Raw genomic sequence first — 17,261 nt, forward strand, 5'->3', positions numbered from 1 at the left:
CTAGAGTTGAAGAGACACTACAAACAATCTTAAGTAATGCCTAGTTTCTTGGTAATTTTTCTATCTTAAAATATATATTTACTTTCTAATACTGAAGTTTTTCCCCCTCTGAAAATAATTTCTCTGGCTTTTTTTTTTAGTCTACCACTCGGCAAGAGTACATAGGATAAAAGGATTTTTTTTCTTTTCCTTTCTTTTATTCACTGTCAGGGAGGTCAAATTTATTTCTATAAACAATTGAGGATATCTGTAGCTTAAAAAAATCAAAATTTCCTTATTGAAGAATCAGACTTTTTCCACGAAGTAGTTTTTACTACCTTGTCTTTCAGCTTCAAACATTTCATGTATGAGCATACAGGTAATCATTTAACCCCACACTGGAACAGCCATCAAGGATTATTTCTTTAGGTGCTAGCTAGAAGTACCTTTTCCAGTTTGGGACAGATGGGAACTGTCAAATTACACACTGACAGCTTTGGACCTATTTTTAGATTTTATTCCTGATATTGAGCTAATAAATCACTAGTGACTAAATTATCAGAGCCACAAAGAAAAACATCTGCAAATCTCAAGATATACAATGAACAGAACAATTAGGTACCAACTATTTGCTATGATACACATTCTTTGACTTTTGTTTCTACACTAGTGTAGCTTTCCTTCATTCGCTAGTTTTCGGAACCAGCATTCCCCATCCATCACTATCTTATAATGCACCACCAGAATCTTTATTCCAACTTACCCTAATCAATACTGTTTATGAGGAATTAGCTTTCCTTAAGCTATCAGCCAAGTTTCAAAAGCAATTCTCTCAATACGCAAAAATAATTGAAATTTAGTATTTTTCTTATCCTCAGACTTACTTCAGCACTAAAAGTCTGTTATACAATAACTGCTTTATTTACCATCCTGATATTTCAGCATTGCGATTTTGTCTCAATAACTCCCGAATACTAACTTCAGTATTGCCTAGGCTCAGTTCTCTGTCCTCTACTAGCCTTTATAACCTCTAATCCTTTGCACCTTCATTGGTAATTTACTTCTTATATTTCTCATTCCCTGGATTGCTAGAAATATTGGATCGTCCCATTCATCATACCCAAGCTTGCTTCTTGGAATTTTGTTTCCCCCAAAAACCATGACGGGATTATTTACAGTTCCTAGAAATAGCAATTTCTGAAAAGCATTTGAATGGAATCGGTTGTTTTTTATTTTTTACTATCCTTACCTCTTCACTTCTGCCAAAATCTCTGTTAATACGCTGAGGGGACAATGCATGAAGCTGAGCAGCCAAACTATCCTGGAAAACATAAAATATACTAGGACTCAGCTCATAGGTCCCAACCAAGGAATATAATTAACAGGATTCTTTAAAAATTTAAAAATTCAGCAACACAATGTTTTGATGGATGCAATTATATATATCAAATGGCAAATAATTTAGAAATCAGCATACTAGAAAACTATTCACCAAACTTACTGTAAAAAATATTTACATGGATATTACAAAGATTTCCGACAAATACCTTCATGGTAGTTACTAAGAAATCAAAGGTCTGAGGCAGCGCATAGCAGAACAGGGATTTTAAATTTGAAGACGGTGGTACCTCGTTTGTCTCATTTTTATGTCTAACTTTCCGTTTTTAGAATGAAATTTGAGAAAATTTTGTAGAGTTTGTCTAACAAATGCTCGTACTTCGAACGGACTGATTATCTAGTTTATACTTTTATTCGACAGCCTACTCTGGGTCTTACAAGTTAAAACTGTACTGAATTTTTCTATTAATTTACAATATGTAGTTTAATGTTAACCATATTTGACAAAATAAATAGATAAAGCATTTAATACAAAATTTATCTTTCAATATAAAATTTACATAAAAGATGTATAAAATCTTATGTGACCACAGTGACGTCATGCCCAGCTGACTCGAGAGTGAACGAGGGAGTGTTGATGCGTACGTTGAGGAGAGGAGGTGGTGTTAAAAATATTACTATGTATGTAAAAGCAATAACAATTCAGTGAATTTTCCAATAAATTTAACAATGATAAAATATGAAAACAAATGCAATACAAAGAAAAAAATATTTCACAATAAATTTAATGATAAAACATGAAAACAAATACAATACAGTAAAAAAAAATATTGCTTTTGTCAGTGTTCGAGAGAGAGAGAGAGAGAGAGAGAGAGAGAGAGAGAGAGAGAGAGAGAGAGAGAGAGAGAGAGAGAGAGAGAGAGAGAGAGAGAGAGAGAGCGCCCCAATGATTATTCACCCATTTCTTTCACTTTCACTATCTGCCCAGATCACTTATTTTTCTTACAGTAAAATACCTACCTAGTGACAATTGCTTTTTAAGATGTTTTACTACTATAAAAGTAACTGCTTTGTAATAAACTGCCACCACTTTCAGCTCCTGCATGCCTTCAATTGTTTGTTCAAATGCCCAACATTCGTAAATTGCGCACACAAAAAAAATTAAATTTTCTGAGAATTTGTCTCTCATAGCTACAAACCTTCGGTCTTAACAATAGGATGGTCTTTCTTAACTGTCTGGGTGAGGTACGGTTGCTTACTCTATGCCAATTACCCGGTTGTTTGCCATTTTACTTCATATAATGTAAGGTTTCATTACTTTAACATTCAAATTTTGAACAATAGAAAAAATGTGAAAAGGGAGACTTTTGGGGTTGGCTGGCAGAAGAGAAGTCAGTTGGGGATGAACATTTCAACATATTCCTCAGTTAATGGGTGACATGTACTAACATCCATCTATAAAGGCTTAAGGGGGCCGGTCGGCTAATGCCCTTTTTTAAGGACAGGACTTTGATATTCATACCACTTAATAAGGTGACTTGGGACATCTCCACACCGCATATGATTTTCGCCTCTGACCTTCGGTTTTGTGACGCCAGGGCGATTTATCCCGAAAATAACCATTTTTCAAATTCTATCTCCTCCCTTGATATTTAATATTAATACCTGGGATTACTACCATAATTAGACCTGATGTAGACCTCCAATCGAATGGAGAGTTTTTTTTCTAAAAGTAATTTTTTTGCTAGATATGAATTTTTCAATATGGTAAAAAAATAAACCCTATAAATCAGGAGAAAAAAATTTATAAAAAAAATACAAAAAAATTGGAAAAAAGGGCTCTATTTGATTGTTCTATAATGTCTTTCTGAGTTATGTACCAAATTCCAATGTTATAGCTTTAAAACTAAGTGAGAAGATAGATTTTGAAGGTCAATAAGTATAGTTTTGAGATACGGGCGTTCAAAGTTTTCCTTCATATTTCTATAAAGACAATGTTAATAAATAATGATTATTATGAATGTATATTTCTTTTTTGTGTATTAATAAACCAAAACTTTTATTTATCATAATTTAATCATAAACGATGATCCCTTTGCTCATATATCGCAGCCTGGGGCACTGCTTGAGGCAAGATGGGGCACTCCTTCCTACGCATTCTCCTTCCCCCCCTTCCACCTAGAATTCTCTCCCCCCCCTTCACTAACTCAGCTTATTACAGCGAATTTTCTTCTTCTGTATGTTAGCGAGATGTTTTCCTTGTATTTTCCTCTTTGGCATGATGAAATTCTTGCCCAGAACAAAGATAGACAAACGTAAATGCAAGAGAATGCCAAGAGGTGAAACTCGAAAGCGTACTTTTTTTTTTTACAAAGACAATTTAATAAATCATGATTGTTATGAATTTCATATTCCATTTTGGGTATTAAAAAACCAAAACTTTGTTATTTATCATAAATGAAGATCTTTCCTCAAAGATCGTAGCCTTGGGTACAGTGTGACGTGTGCTGTCAAGCAAGACGGGGGCGTTACTAAGCAACCCTTACTTCGCAACCCACCCCTCTCTTCACTAACTACGCATATATTATGATATTCTGTATTAATACTAGAGCGATTTTTCTTCGTCTGTATGTTAGCGAGATGTTTTCCTAGTCTTTTCCTCATTGGCATGATGGAATTCTTGCCGAAACATACATAAACATACGTAAACGCAGGCGAATGTCAGAGGTGAAATGGAACGTGTAGACTACTTGAAGTCTGTGATCGTACTAAATCAGGACTGGACTTGGTAGCCGAGCCCTGAAGTCTCCTTCTCGACTCGGGGAATGTCTATAGATGCCATTTCTCCAAATTTCTTTGACAATTATCAAAATTTACGATAATAGAAGAAATATTGCATTTTCTTGTACGGATCAATGTTTAGGCTTATTGAGTTACGTTAACTAATTACCCTGTAACTACGAAAGTAAGAGGAATTTTGACAAAATATTTCTTATACGTATTCTTAATTGCCATATGAAGCTCCATGAATTTTTTCATGACTTTGCATTTTTCGCCCTATACCACCATATATAGGGGTTCTGGCCGGCCCCCTTAATGAGAAACAGTCTTTTCCACTGTAGCATTAACTGGAAAAGGATAGAATATGATGACAGCACAGTATTCCTAATTTGTCTGCCCATTAGTAATGTAAGAGACTGGGTTAATTGCTGGTACTCCATGCTCTTGGAAAACTAATGATATGTACAGGAAATTAACTTTAAGCTGGTGAAGAGACTTACTACCTATCAGCATTTTTTCAAAATCTGTGGCTGCATTTCTGCCACAGTTGGAAGCTTAATCACATTTACAGCCCCATTTTTATGTACATATCGATACTATGCTAAAAAACTTCAGTTGGAGTTGAGACAGTACCTTAGAACCACACAAGAACCAAAGCAGTAAAAGTGTTAGAACTCAAGCACAAAGACAGAAATTCTCTAAGCTGTGGTTGTGGATCTGATTCTGCCATTCTTCTAATGTACAGTCACCGTCCTGATTGTTACTGCTACAACACCTGTGGGATCTATCATCCCATTTAATAATTCAAGTGGTGCATCAGCATTGTGGAAGAACCTGATCCTGATGAGACTGCTATTGCCAGATTAAATTCCCTCAATTCTTGTCATTATTTATCTTCAAGGTTCCAGTCTTGTGATGCATGGTATTCCACGCTTGTTGGTAAGCATCCAGCCTTCAGCAAAAAATAAACCAGGCAGTTCCATGGGAGACTGCAGTCATAGCTTACTGTACACCTCTATCTGCAGATATTCTGGTTTAAATCACCGACACTTCAAATGCCTACCTCTTTGATCCATAAGGAAACCTCAAGACCATGCTTTTTGTATATTTGACTTTCTAAATTAAAAGAGGTTGTACCCCAACTGATTATTTAATCTTCTTCCATAGCAAAGTAATCTACCAAATGAAAAGCCAGCTAGCACCTTTGTTGCAGAGGTGGCAACACCTGGCAGTAATTAGTGCTAAGCAAGTCGTAATTTTGAAGGATATCACTAGTATGATGCTCCTTGACCAGTACTGGTGGGAGATTGTCTCTTGCAGCTTGACACAAGTTTAAGTTTGACACTAGTGATGCTTCTCTTGGCTCTACACCCGGCCTTGTACTCTTTGCATATGTTAATCTTGCTATCTGTTTCTGGTCAGACTAACAACCAGTGGGTAGAACAACACACTGATACCTTCCAGGACAAATTTGGAAAGGCTTGCCTAACAAATCTTCAGATACACCTTCAGCCAAGAAGATTGAAATACATGAAATACAAACAGGTATAAGGCTCCACTAACATAATACAAATAAAGTTCAACCCTACAGCAAAAATGGTTGCAAGCAGATTAAAGAAAAATGCACCTATGTATCAACACTTTACGCACAATTATGAAAACCAGAAGGTTCTGTTAAGAGTAAACAAGAATTTAGGAATATGAATTCACATGTGATAGCGCAAAGTTATGAATATATAATAAATGAAAATTACCAAAAATTGCTTAAGGACTAGGAATTTTAACTGGTATGTGAATAAAAAGCAAAAACAAAAATTTATACTAAAATAATGGTAACTTCCAACAACAAAGGTTAAACAAGCAAGGGAAATAAGATATAAACAAATAAAAAAATGGAAAGGGGGGAAAGTGATTTCTTCAATTATGAAACAAAGTACACTAAACTAAAATAGAAAACCAGAGATAATCAAACAAATGACTAACTTCAGAAAATAATTATCCACTCAAACATCTTGGTTATCGACACCACAACCTATTTAGCAATATTAATGGTAAAAAAACTGCCATCCACACTACTGCTAAACATTTATGACTAATAGGAACAAACTAATACTAGGAACAATCTTACAGTCCTTACTAATTCACATACCATGATAGTAAGCAAATTAACAAGAATATACAGTACGAGTAAACAACTGAACGATTAAGCAAAACTAATCTTTATGATGCTTGTAAACAAGCCTGAAAACATCCCTTCTAAACAATTCCATCAAGATTGTACACCAAAACAAACTGAAACCCACTGAGTGAAGCAGCTTACTCCTGGGCACCTGTGTATCTATGCAATGACTGCTTTCACATCAGCTAAGTCTATAGGGTTTAGGATATACAAAAAACCACCGATACAAACCATAAAAATTGTGAGGATTTCTAGTAAAAAAAAAAAAAAATCCAAATGTACAAGCTTTCAACCACACTTACAAACTGAAAATTTTGGACCAAAAGGTTACTATAAATTTTTTTTTTTTTTTTTAAACTTGGTAACCCTAAGTAACAAATTTGACAAATTCAGATTTTAATTTTATGTATAATGTCCATGTAAAACAATAGAGAAACCATGAATTTTTTTACTAAAGAATTATGATTACTACTTCCAGAATTGAGTGGCATCCCACGTTTTTTTTAATCAATGACAATTTCAAATTGCTATCACCATACAAAATAATACACAGCATTTCCTGACTATATTGTGTACTCTACTCGTTACTATTTAATCAAGTAATCCTCTTTATCAATAGCATATCTTTACTGTTGCAGAAGAGCATAATACTCATTATCTTAGGTGGAGTTCTAACAAATTTATATTACATCTTACTAACTATGAAAAGTATTGAGGCCTACCTCAAATGCGTTATCACTAGCAATGGGCATTCCTTCATGGGAGGCTGCCAACTTATCTTCTGATGTACGACTCTGAAACAAGTATACTGCCTTTGGAAATTTATTCATACAAGCACATTAAAAATTCCAAAGGAAATACTGTATTTTGAAATACAAAAAGGAAGACCTAACCAGCAAGACAGTGGGAAAAAAAAAAAAAAAAAAAAAAAAAAAGTGACCCACTTCATTGACAAATGACAAATTCATCTGGGACCCAAAAAAGTCGAAGGTTAGAAGGCTAAAATAAGCTTTGAAAAATATAAAAAGTTAGCACAATAGCAGCAGCTAATTTCCCTGTACTCCCTTAGTAGGGCTATTCTATGGACTAGTTTTAATGTTACATCCCTAAATTGTTTTAAATCCTATTAAAACATTCACCAACATTTAAGATGAGGCTCCCAATTTGCTCAGTATTTTATCAACAGCATTTTGAAGCTAAAGAAGACTAACATATAGGAAACCTATGTTTAGTAAGCTTAATAACGGAATTGGCAATAGTAAACAGTTAACGGACTGTAATGGTAATGAAAGTAAGCTTGCCAGTAACCATCAACTTCAGGCATATTTACAGATGTGGCGGTTAATTTTTTTTAAGTTACCATAAAAGGTATATACTCCTACCTGTACAGGTAAAACTGGCTTTTAAGCAAGCCTAAGCTACAAACTATAATTTAGATGCTGTAATCATCATCAATTAGATATATTGTTAGATTAATCAGTCTAACTCTAGCTACATTGATACATACATAAAAACACTTTTACACTGAATGACAAGTTCTGTCAGTTCATAAATTAGTTATGCAAAAAACCGATTGAATTATCAGATGCATTGGTCGAGTTAAAGTTTTATTGCCCAAATTTTTCAGCACTGCCACAGCTACAATCAAAGGTAACAAGAAATTTTTTTGGAGGCCACTGATGATTCCTTAATATTTACCTTTATACTTTCAGATATACATACTGTACAGTGCTGATCTAGGTTAGGTTTATGGAGTTAGCCTACTAATGCTTCCTGTAATATGGTGGAATATCTTATGCTTTAAACTTTATTACTTGGGTAGAAATGCAAGATATTTAGGACTCCTGTATTGGTGAGGAACTCCTTTGGTTAAATGCTGCCAAACAAAGGATTTCTTGAGAATCAGATATAATAAGAAAAGAAGCACTTTTCTTCTTTTGAGAGAGAGAGAGAGAGAGAGAGAGAGAGAGAGAGAGAGAGAGAGAGAGAGAGAGAGAGAGAGAGAGAGAGAGAGAGATCCACACTGCAACCATATGTCGATATATACATGCTAAACTTTGCACAAGCAATACCCTTGATGAAATTAAACATCCCTCGAGGTAGGTAACTCTACTTACTAGGCAGTGCTGTTTTGAAATAGGTAAGTGTACTCAAGATAACCATACCAATCCCTGCCTTCCAATGGTTAGGCTGGTAGTTTGATTTGAATGATCATGTCAGGGTTATTTGCCAGTTTCTCCTTTTCATTGCTTTCATCAGTTTGGAGAGTTAACTACTATCTCTGCAAGAAGAGCAGCGTTTGTTAGTCAGGTTTTGGAAAGCAGATCAGCAGATTCTCGATAATGTTCCATAGAGCCAACAGCAGCAGCAGTTTTTTAGGATTATCCGGTTGCTGGCGATTGATTTGTTACAGCAGTTGTCAACCACTGAGGAAGACTCATTCCAGTTCCCGAAAGCGAGGTGGTGGCCAAGTCATAATCCCCTGTTGAGAAGACTACTACTTCCATGGTTGTCGCATCAAACATTGTGTTGTTCGATGGTCAGCCTTGAGGATCTAGGCTTGTGGCTCTTACTGTTTATGTGGTATCATTATCAGCATCTTTTGGATGAACAAGTGTATGGTTCTTACTAGGTATGATGTAACATTATTAGTACTTTTTGTATGAACAAGTGTGTGTGTGTGTTACTGGGCATGATGCAACATTAGTTATGATTTTGATGAGCAAGTGTATGGCTCTTGTTAATGTGCATTATTTTGTTATTGATGAGCAAATGTGACTTTTGATTTTTATATTTTGTATTTCTGCTGTTTCAAATAATTGGTCTGTTCTGCTAAGGGTCAAAGTGATATCTATGGTTATTTTGAATATGTATTTGTATTTTGGGCATTTATCAATTTAGTGTAATATGACTATTTATGGTCCCTGTGATCTCCAAAACCTGAACTCATTTGTACATAATGTATATTTTATTATATAATAAACTAAGTACAGTGGTACCTTAAGATACGAAAGGCTCAACTTACAAAAGGCTCAACTTACAAAAAACTCGGAGATACGAAAGCAAATACAAAGATTTTTGCGGCTCTACATACGAAAATTGTTCAAGATACGAAAGGTTGTTGCTGTAAAGTCAGAGATTCGCCCGGAGCACCGATTACAATTTTAAAACTCGCGCCCCCCCAACTGTGTAGACTCGCCACCATCCTCCCGCTCTCCCATTGGTTCCTGATGCTAGTCACCGCCATAAGATCCTACTCTCCTGTTGGTCAGCATCTCTCCCATCGTGCATCTACATAGCTGCGTGCTTCTTCGGCCACTTCGCGGCATCATCGGTATCGTAAGCACGCGGAATTCGTTCGTTCTATAAGATTTCTTTATTAACGTAAATTCCTTAGTGATTTTGTTGTAGTATACTTTATCATGTTGTGCAAGAACTTTACAACATACGTATGCTACATAAAAATTACATACAGTAGTATATACTTAGTCATGGGTCCCAAGAAAGTTGAAGTTCACGGAAAGAGGATGCCTTCTTTGGAGACGAAGATGGAGATCATTAAAAAATATGAAGCTGGTATGTGATTGAGTGTGATCGCCAAGGAATACGGCTGAAATCCGTCGACAATAAGCACCATCCTTAAGCAGAAGGATGTCATCAAAGCAGCTACACCTTCCAAGGGCGTGACTATTTAGTCCAGCAAGAGGAGCCACATGCACGCTGAGATGGAAAGGCGGCTGCTTGTCTGGATAAAAGAAAGAAATCGCTGGCGATACGATAACTGAGACGGCAATCTGCCACAAGGCCAGCACTATTTTCGTCGATTTGATTACTCTGACACGAAAGCAGCTGAAGCCTTCAAGACGTTCGACGAGATGACTCAATGAAGGCTACAGTTCTCAGCAAGTCTTCAACTGCGATGAGACTGGCCTTTTTTTGGAAAAAAATGCCTCTGACATACATCACGCAGGAAGAGAAGAAGCTACCCGGACATAAGCCTATGAAAGACAGGCTTATGCTCGCACTTTGTTCGAACGCCAGTGGGGATTGCAAAGTGAAGCCCCTACTTGTCCATCATTCGGAGACTCTCGAGCCTTCAAGACCCACAAAGTGCTTAAGGAAAATCTTCCAGTGATGTGGAGGGCTAATGCGAAAGCCTGGGTAAAGAGACTTTTGTTCATCGAGTGGGTAAATCTGTTTTGGCCCGACAGTGAAGAAATTCTTGGAAGAGGCGCCTCCCTCTGAAATGTCTGCTGATGTTGGACAGTGCCCCTGCTCACCCTCCTGGCCTCTAGGAAGATATCCTAGCGGAGTATTAGTTTATCAAGGTTCTTTATCTTCCACCTAACACCACCCCTCTCCTCCAGCCCATGGACCAGCCAAGTGATATCGAACTTCAAGAAGCTGTATACAAAACATCTTTTCAAGAGATGTTTCGACATAATCGGTACCACAAACCTCACCTTGCATGAATTTTGGAAGGAGCATTTCAATGTTGTGATATGCATCCTATGCATCCGACTCATCGACCACACTTGGCAGGTGGTTTCAAGGCGAACCTTGAATTCCTCGTGGAGGAAACTCTGGCCTGATGCCGTATCTGGTCAAGACTTAGAGGGATTCGACGTGGTCGAAGCTGGTACTGCAGATTCAGGAACAGTTGACAATCCTGAAACGGTTTTGCAACCAGACCTTGACGAGATCATTGCACTCAGCAAGTCCATGGGGCTGGTCGTCAACGAGGACGACATCAATGACCTTCTCGAGGAGCACCAAGAGGAGCTTACGACAGATGACCTGAAGGAGTTGGAGGCCATGCAACATAACTTCGTTCAAGAAGAGTTCTCCAGCAGAGGCAAGGAGGACGACAAAGACTGACAATGGCAGAAACTAAGGATGCTCTAGCTGCTTTTCATAAGGTGCAATCATTCATAGAAAACACCCCCCGAAAAGGCTTACACAGGTCGTATGCTTGCACAGTTCGATGAAGTTTGCCAGAGTCGTTTCAGGAACATTGTCAAAAGCAGGCAGAAGCAATCTTCCTTGGATAGTTATTTTTTAAAGCAGCCTTTAGTAGGAGTAAGCAAAACTGAAGAACCAAGTGATACTACAAAAAAAAGTTTAGAGTAAGATTTTGTAAAGTTAAGTGTTACAGTTTTATTAATGTTTCGTAAAGTTTACTATGAGATTCAGGGCCTCTGTAGCATGGTTTTTTGGACTTTGCTCCTTATCCAAGCATCGGATGTAGCTGAAAGTTAAATAGGTATATTTTACAACCACACAAATTTTGGCAGCATTATCAATAACCAAAACCTGATAGTTTTAATTTTTATAAAGTAAAAATTATCCAGCTGATGCCATGGCCAATGATTACGAACCGAGAGTCAAAAAACATTCATTACGTAAGCAAGGTAAACAACATTTGATGAAATTTTGCCCCGCCCATCCACCAGACAGAAATTCATTCACCTTATTGCATCGGCTCTGAAACCCATAGCAGTCAATAATGGCTAACAGGATTTGGAATTTTCTGCGTGGTTGCAAAACTGCATTTGTCTTACGACTTGCAACTTTTTACAGTCAAGAGAAAGCCCGTGGCCATGACAGACTGTATGAATGGCGGAACGATACATAGATGTGGGTGGGGTATCTCTGCTAGCATAGTAATACTACTGTAGTAATAGCAGTAATATACATGAATTAAACGTTTAGGCCAACTGCTGGGATCCTTGAGGATCATTTAGCACTTCTAGCAACTACTCGAAAATTGAGTTTTTATAGCCATAAGTTAAATTTTCAACACCATTAATGACCATGATAGCCTTCAGTGTTATCCTGAATTATAATGAGGCCAAAGTGGGTGGAGCTTCATGAAGTCATCATTCTGACGATAATTATGGGTGAAGGTTCAAAGCCAAAATGCGGTAACTGCTTTTTTTTTTTTTTTTTTTTTTTTTTTTTTTTTAGTAAATAGGTAGATAGCCAATAAATAAAAATTGCTCGACATTGGATATAGCAGTTATCAAATCAAGCTTGTCTACTATGTTTTTGAAAATTACCAACTATTCCCTACATCTTGTCAATCTGATTGTGACCTATAAAGTAGACTAATTTCTTAGGAAACTTATTTTGGAGTTAGATTAATAATCGAAGTCTTTTTGTGTTTATTAACATTTTGTTGGTTTGTTCATAATGACAATTTTCAGTGGAGAGGTTTCAGAGTTCATAAAGGTGTACAGCTTTGCTTGTAATTTACATTTTTATGTCATTGTTGCCAGAGGTCTAGCCTTCGGTACGTATAGCCAATCATCCATCGAGAAACAGGGAAGAAATGCAGTCATAAGTTACGTAACGAGTGCGTTCGAAACCTTTTCTCTGAGCAAGTTGGCCAGTCTTAAATGCAGAATACAGTCAAAATTTATGTGTAGATATAATGTGTATTCTGCATAAGCGTTATATTTATGAAATGCATAGATAAAAAGTTATTGCAAAAAAACCATGTTACAGAGGCCCTGAATCTCATAGTAGTTTATGTTTTCCCGACTTTTTTTTGTGTTTCGTAAAGTTAAGTGTACGTACTAAGAAGTTTTCTGCCGTTTGTCCTCCTCCTCTGTCGCCGCTTTCGGAGATAGCCTCACTCGAAAGGTAAGCTTCCACATTTAACTACATACGTACGAAAGTATGTACAGTATTTCTTCTACACCATGTACACTAATACACTTTATTTACAGGTACATACATATAGGTACTACCAGTACGTATTAAGTTAGGTATTGGATAGTCCAAATTGTTGTAGTATTTCATTGTTACAGGTCAATTTAGCTTTATTATGAAATTTACTGGGGTGTTTTTGGAGGGCTTGGTACAGATTAGCTATTTTGCATGTAAAATGCAGTTCAAGATACGAAAAACTCATGATACTTAGGCCGCCTCTAAACTGATTAATTTTGTATCTCAAGGTACCACTGTATAAGGTATCTAGGTATTTTCTTTGACCCCCCTCCCTCTTAGGTTACTGCAGTCCATCAGTCCACCCAAGTCCAATACTGTGTATATTTATGAACCTGTTTCGTCACTAAGTTTGGTCCATTACATTGGCGATCTTTGGCAAGATTGGGTCTGTTGCAGCTGGTGGCTCTGTGGCATCCTTTTGGGGAGAGGAGAGAACAAGTGTAATATAATTTTTTTCTTTTCAGTTAAGCATGGAGGTGTTAGGTTGGTAGTTTGATTTAAAAGATTGTGTCAGGGTTGTTTGTCTGTTTCTCCTCCTCTCCATTATTTTCGTCAGTTCAGAGAGTTAACGACTGTCTCTGTAAGTAGAGCAGCATTAAGGCTGGTTTTAGAAAGCAGATTGGTAGTTCTCGCCAATGTTTCAAAGAGACCACAGCAACAGCAGTTTTGGAGGATCACCTGGTTTCTGGAGATAGATTTGTTGCAGCAGTTGTCAACCAGTGAGGACGACTCGGTCCAGTTCCCAAGAATGAAGTGTTGGCTAAGTCATAGTCCCCTGTTGCGAAGAGTTTTCTTCCATGGTACCTAAGAAGCTGTTGCATCTAACGTTGTGTTGTTCGATGGTCGGCCTTGAGGATCTAAGATTGTGGCTTTTACTGTATGTGGTATCATTACCAGTATCTTTTGGATGAAAAAGTATGGTTCTTACTGGGTATACTGTATCAATAATAGCATTTTTATATACTGGGCATGATTTAACATTATTAGTATTATTACTTTGATGAGCAAATGCATGGCTCTTACAAATATGTATTATTGTTTTTGATGAACAAGTGTGACTTTGCTATTATTTTTATATTTTTTATTGCGGTTTTAAGTAGTAATTATATGTTAATCTGTTCTGCTACAAGTTAAAGTGTATTTAAGGTTATTTTGAATATTTGTATTTTGGGCATTTGTCAACTTGGTGTAATATGACTATTTCTGGGCTCAGCTCGTGTCGGCCTATGAAAGGATCCTTAATATTCTTTCTAGGTAAAATTAATCTAAAATTACCAGAGAAAAACAAAATTAAGAAAATGTCAGTAAAACTGACTCGCTCACTCTTAAAAAGAAGTGTCGGTATGGCAATAGGGGCGAGTGGGAACACTACCACGAGACATTCACCAATTAGAACTTCCAATCAGAATCCCCACCAGAGAGAGCTGATACCAACGGGCGATGCGGCCGCTACTGCTACTACTAGAGGACGCCACGGACAGCAGCGCCCCTAGCGGACATCCTTAATTATTAGCGCCAGCGTTCGGACGCATTTTCTTGCTTGTGCTATTTTCACGAGGATTTATCTCACCATCTATCATGGAACGTTCTGCCATCGCAACGGCTAAGTTAAGTGCCTCATAAGTAATGTTTTACTGTATTTTAGTCTTCCAGGAACCAGTATTTTCCTTTTAATAGGTCATATACGGTTTCCCGGTTGTCTCGTGGCGGCGCCATGCTGCCTCGTTAAGAATTCCCAGTCTTCCATACTGGGACTTCTTATACTTATGGGCTTACTATATCACGTTCATCGTTTTTTACATAGAGTTTTAGCTAGGTTAGCCCTTTTACCATTTCTCTTAGTTTGGTATTTAGGGCTATTCTATGTTCCAGCCCAGCATCCCGGCTCTTGCTCTTCATCGGCTATCGCTGGCTCCGAGTAGGCTTCTGTTCCTCGGAACAGTTTGCCTCCTCCTGGGCTTCTTTTTCTTCTACTAAAAGTGTCTTTTCCATCTTTACGATGTAAATTTAGTTCTATTTAGGGTGTTAGGCTAGCCTAGGTGCATGTCCCATGTATTGGTACAGCCTGGTTCACGTGGCCCTTCCACGGTTGTGTTGCTATCGCGGCTTAGGCCACTTGCGGTCACGTGTTCCATCGCACCTTACCCTTCCCCTTCCCTCCCTACCAGGTATAGGGAGGCGCTGGGGGACCCCTTGGTTGCCATGACAACCTCAGTTGCCTTCCTTCCTCTCTCTCTCTCTCTCTCTCTCTCTCTCCTCTCCTCTCTCTCTCTCTCTCCTCCTCTCTCTCTCTCTCTCTATCTCTCTCTCTCTCTCTCTCTCTCTCTCTCTCTCTCTCTCTCTCTCTGAGGAGGCCAGGGGTTCCCCCCAGCGGGGGGTATAGGGCGACCACTCATAGGGTACCGGGTCTCCGAGCGGGTAGTTGTTGGGACGGGGAGGAGTAGGCCACCCCCCCCCTCTATCTCTCCTGCCGTGTTACGCCGAGACCCTTCCCCCCCTTCCCCAGTTGCTCAGCCACCTTCCCTTTCTGTAACGAACGGAGCCTTCCGCCGCAGCCGGGGCACCTTTGGTTATAGATTACTGGCTCCGCCAGCGGGCGGGGTGGTCACTACTAGTGGTCGGTTGCTTGCCTACTATATCCTTGCATATCTCCCCCGCTACCGGAAGGGAGCTTGCTTCTTACCCGGGCACTCTTCTAGTAGACGGGTGGGGAAAGGTTTGATAATTATTGTTATTTTTAAGGATATACCCTAATTTTACGATGATTTGTATAATTTTTATTTATTCATATGTATACCATCTCCGCCATTGTCCGTCGTGGTTTCTTTTCACCACCACACCTGGTTGGATTCTATCTCTTGTCTCCGCCGTAGCCTAGGACAACCAACCATTTTACTACCACACGTATTATGGCGGGGCTCTGGTTTAATCTAACTTTCTCGCTCCGGCACCAGCGGAGCAACTGTTAGGCTGTAAGTGTTCTCCTGATACTTATGTATCTTTCCACTTACAGGCTACCAACTGTCAGGTCCTGGGATGCAACGCGACGTTGTACGACCCCTGCGCCCACGATGAGTGCAGGTCTCACGCTCCGTGTGCCATGCCGTACAACGATATGATCGTCTGGCACCCGGAAGCCTGCGCCATCTGCTACGACCTGGCCAGTCAGCTGGTGGAGGGGGTAAGTCGATTATAGACTTTTTTATCGTTTTACTAACAACTCTTACACATAAGTTTGTTAACCCCGTCCCGCCATTAGAAGCTCATTTCGCCTTTTCTTTCAGGCTGCTGGTGTGAGGGAGGTCGCCCTTGCAACCCTGAAAGCATGGGTAGGCGGCTTCGGAAAGAACGCCGCCAAAGGCCAGCCTTATATTTTAGACAAGAAGCTGGCTGTTCAGATCTTCCCCGGGGGCAAGTCAACAGGGTATGTTGACCCCATATCCCAGCCCCTCTCATAGCCTCCATCCAGCAAGAGATGCAGCAGTCTTTCGGGGTCGTGGCCACACAGGAGTCTGTCCCGGACCTTAACATTGAGCCTATGGCGGTAGGTTGCTGAGGTTATTTGTTGGTTGAGGTAGGTGTGTCGGGTGCCCAAGGTCTTTCCTTGGGCGCTCCTGGATCTTCTCCTGTCCCTTCTTCAAGTGCTTCTTTCCAAGGCTTTATGGGATCTGAGATCCCTACCCGCTCTCCCGCTCTCTCTGTACCCCCAAAGGTGAAGGGACAGAGAGAACCGAAGACCCTAGTTAAGAAGACTTCTAAAAAGTCGTCTTCGTCTTCTTCAGCTAAGAAGTCTTCGACTTCTTATGCTGACGCGGTGAAGGCCAAGCCGAGCTCTTCACACTCAGAGCTCTAGAAGCAAGTCTTCTAAGGAGAAGGCTCGCGCTCCCGCCGAGCCAATGCCTTCTCCGGCCTCCACCGCATCCACTCCGGTAACGCCGGTTGGAGTGGCGGGACCCAGCACCTTTGATCCCACTGCTTTCTCAGCAGTGGTGATGCAACAGGTGGGTGAGATGGTTGGCTCTCAAGTCTCTGCCCTAGGAACAAAGTTTGAGCAGATGTTCGCACAACTGTCGAGCACTCTGTCTCAATCGGGCCAGTCCATCCAAGATCTCTCTAACAGAGTTAGAGAGAATGAGGACCGAGTAGCTGGGCTCTCTCAGGTCCCTCTTCCAGTCTCCCCAGTAACAAGTGCTGGTATTTTCCAGCTCCCACCATATGACTCACTACCAGCTTTCTCTATGGAGAACCCATG

The 17,261-nt window shown here is 39.3% G+C and overlaps 1 protein-coding gene across 4 annotated transcripts in view; it reads right to left on the reverse strand.

Annotated features, from left to right (window-relative positions):
* Positions 1-17,261, reverse strand: part of LOC135198587 (uncharacterized) — a 93,176-nt gene that overhangs the window by 17,225 nt on the left and 58,690 nt on the right. For 3 of the 4 annotated variants that reach the window (XM_064226312.1, XM_064226308.1, XM_064226309.1), the window contains 2 exons: positions 7,000-7,071; positions 1,229-1,300 (listed from right to left, as the gene is read on the reverse strand). In XM_064226312.1, coding sequence (XP_064082382.1) covers positions 1,229-1,300; positions 7,000-7,071 — 144 coding nt within the window. The remainder of the gene's footprint in view (positions 1-1,228; positions 1,301-6,999; positions 7,072-17,261) is intronic. The other variant, XM_064226310.1, reaches the window with a different exon arrangement.

Source organism: Macrobrachium nipponense, chromosome 22 (assembly GCF_015104395.2).
Source record: "Macrobrachium nipponense isolate FS-2020 chromosome 22, ASM1510439v2, whole genome shotgun sequence".
NCBI lineage: Eukaryota > Metazoa > Arthropoda > Malacostraca > Decapoda > Palaemonidae > Macrobrachium > Macrobrachium nipponense.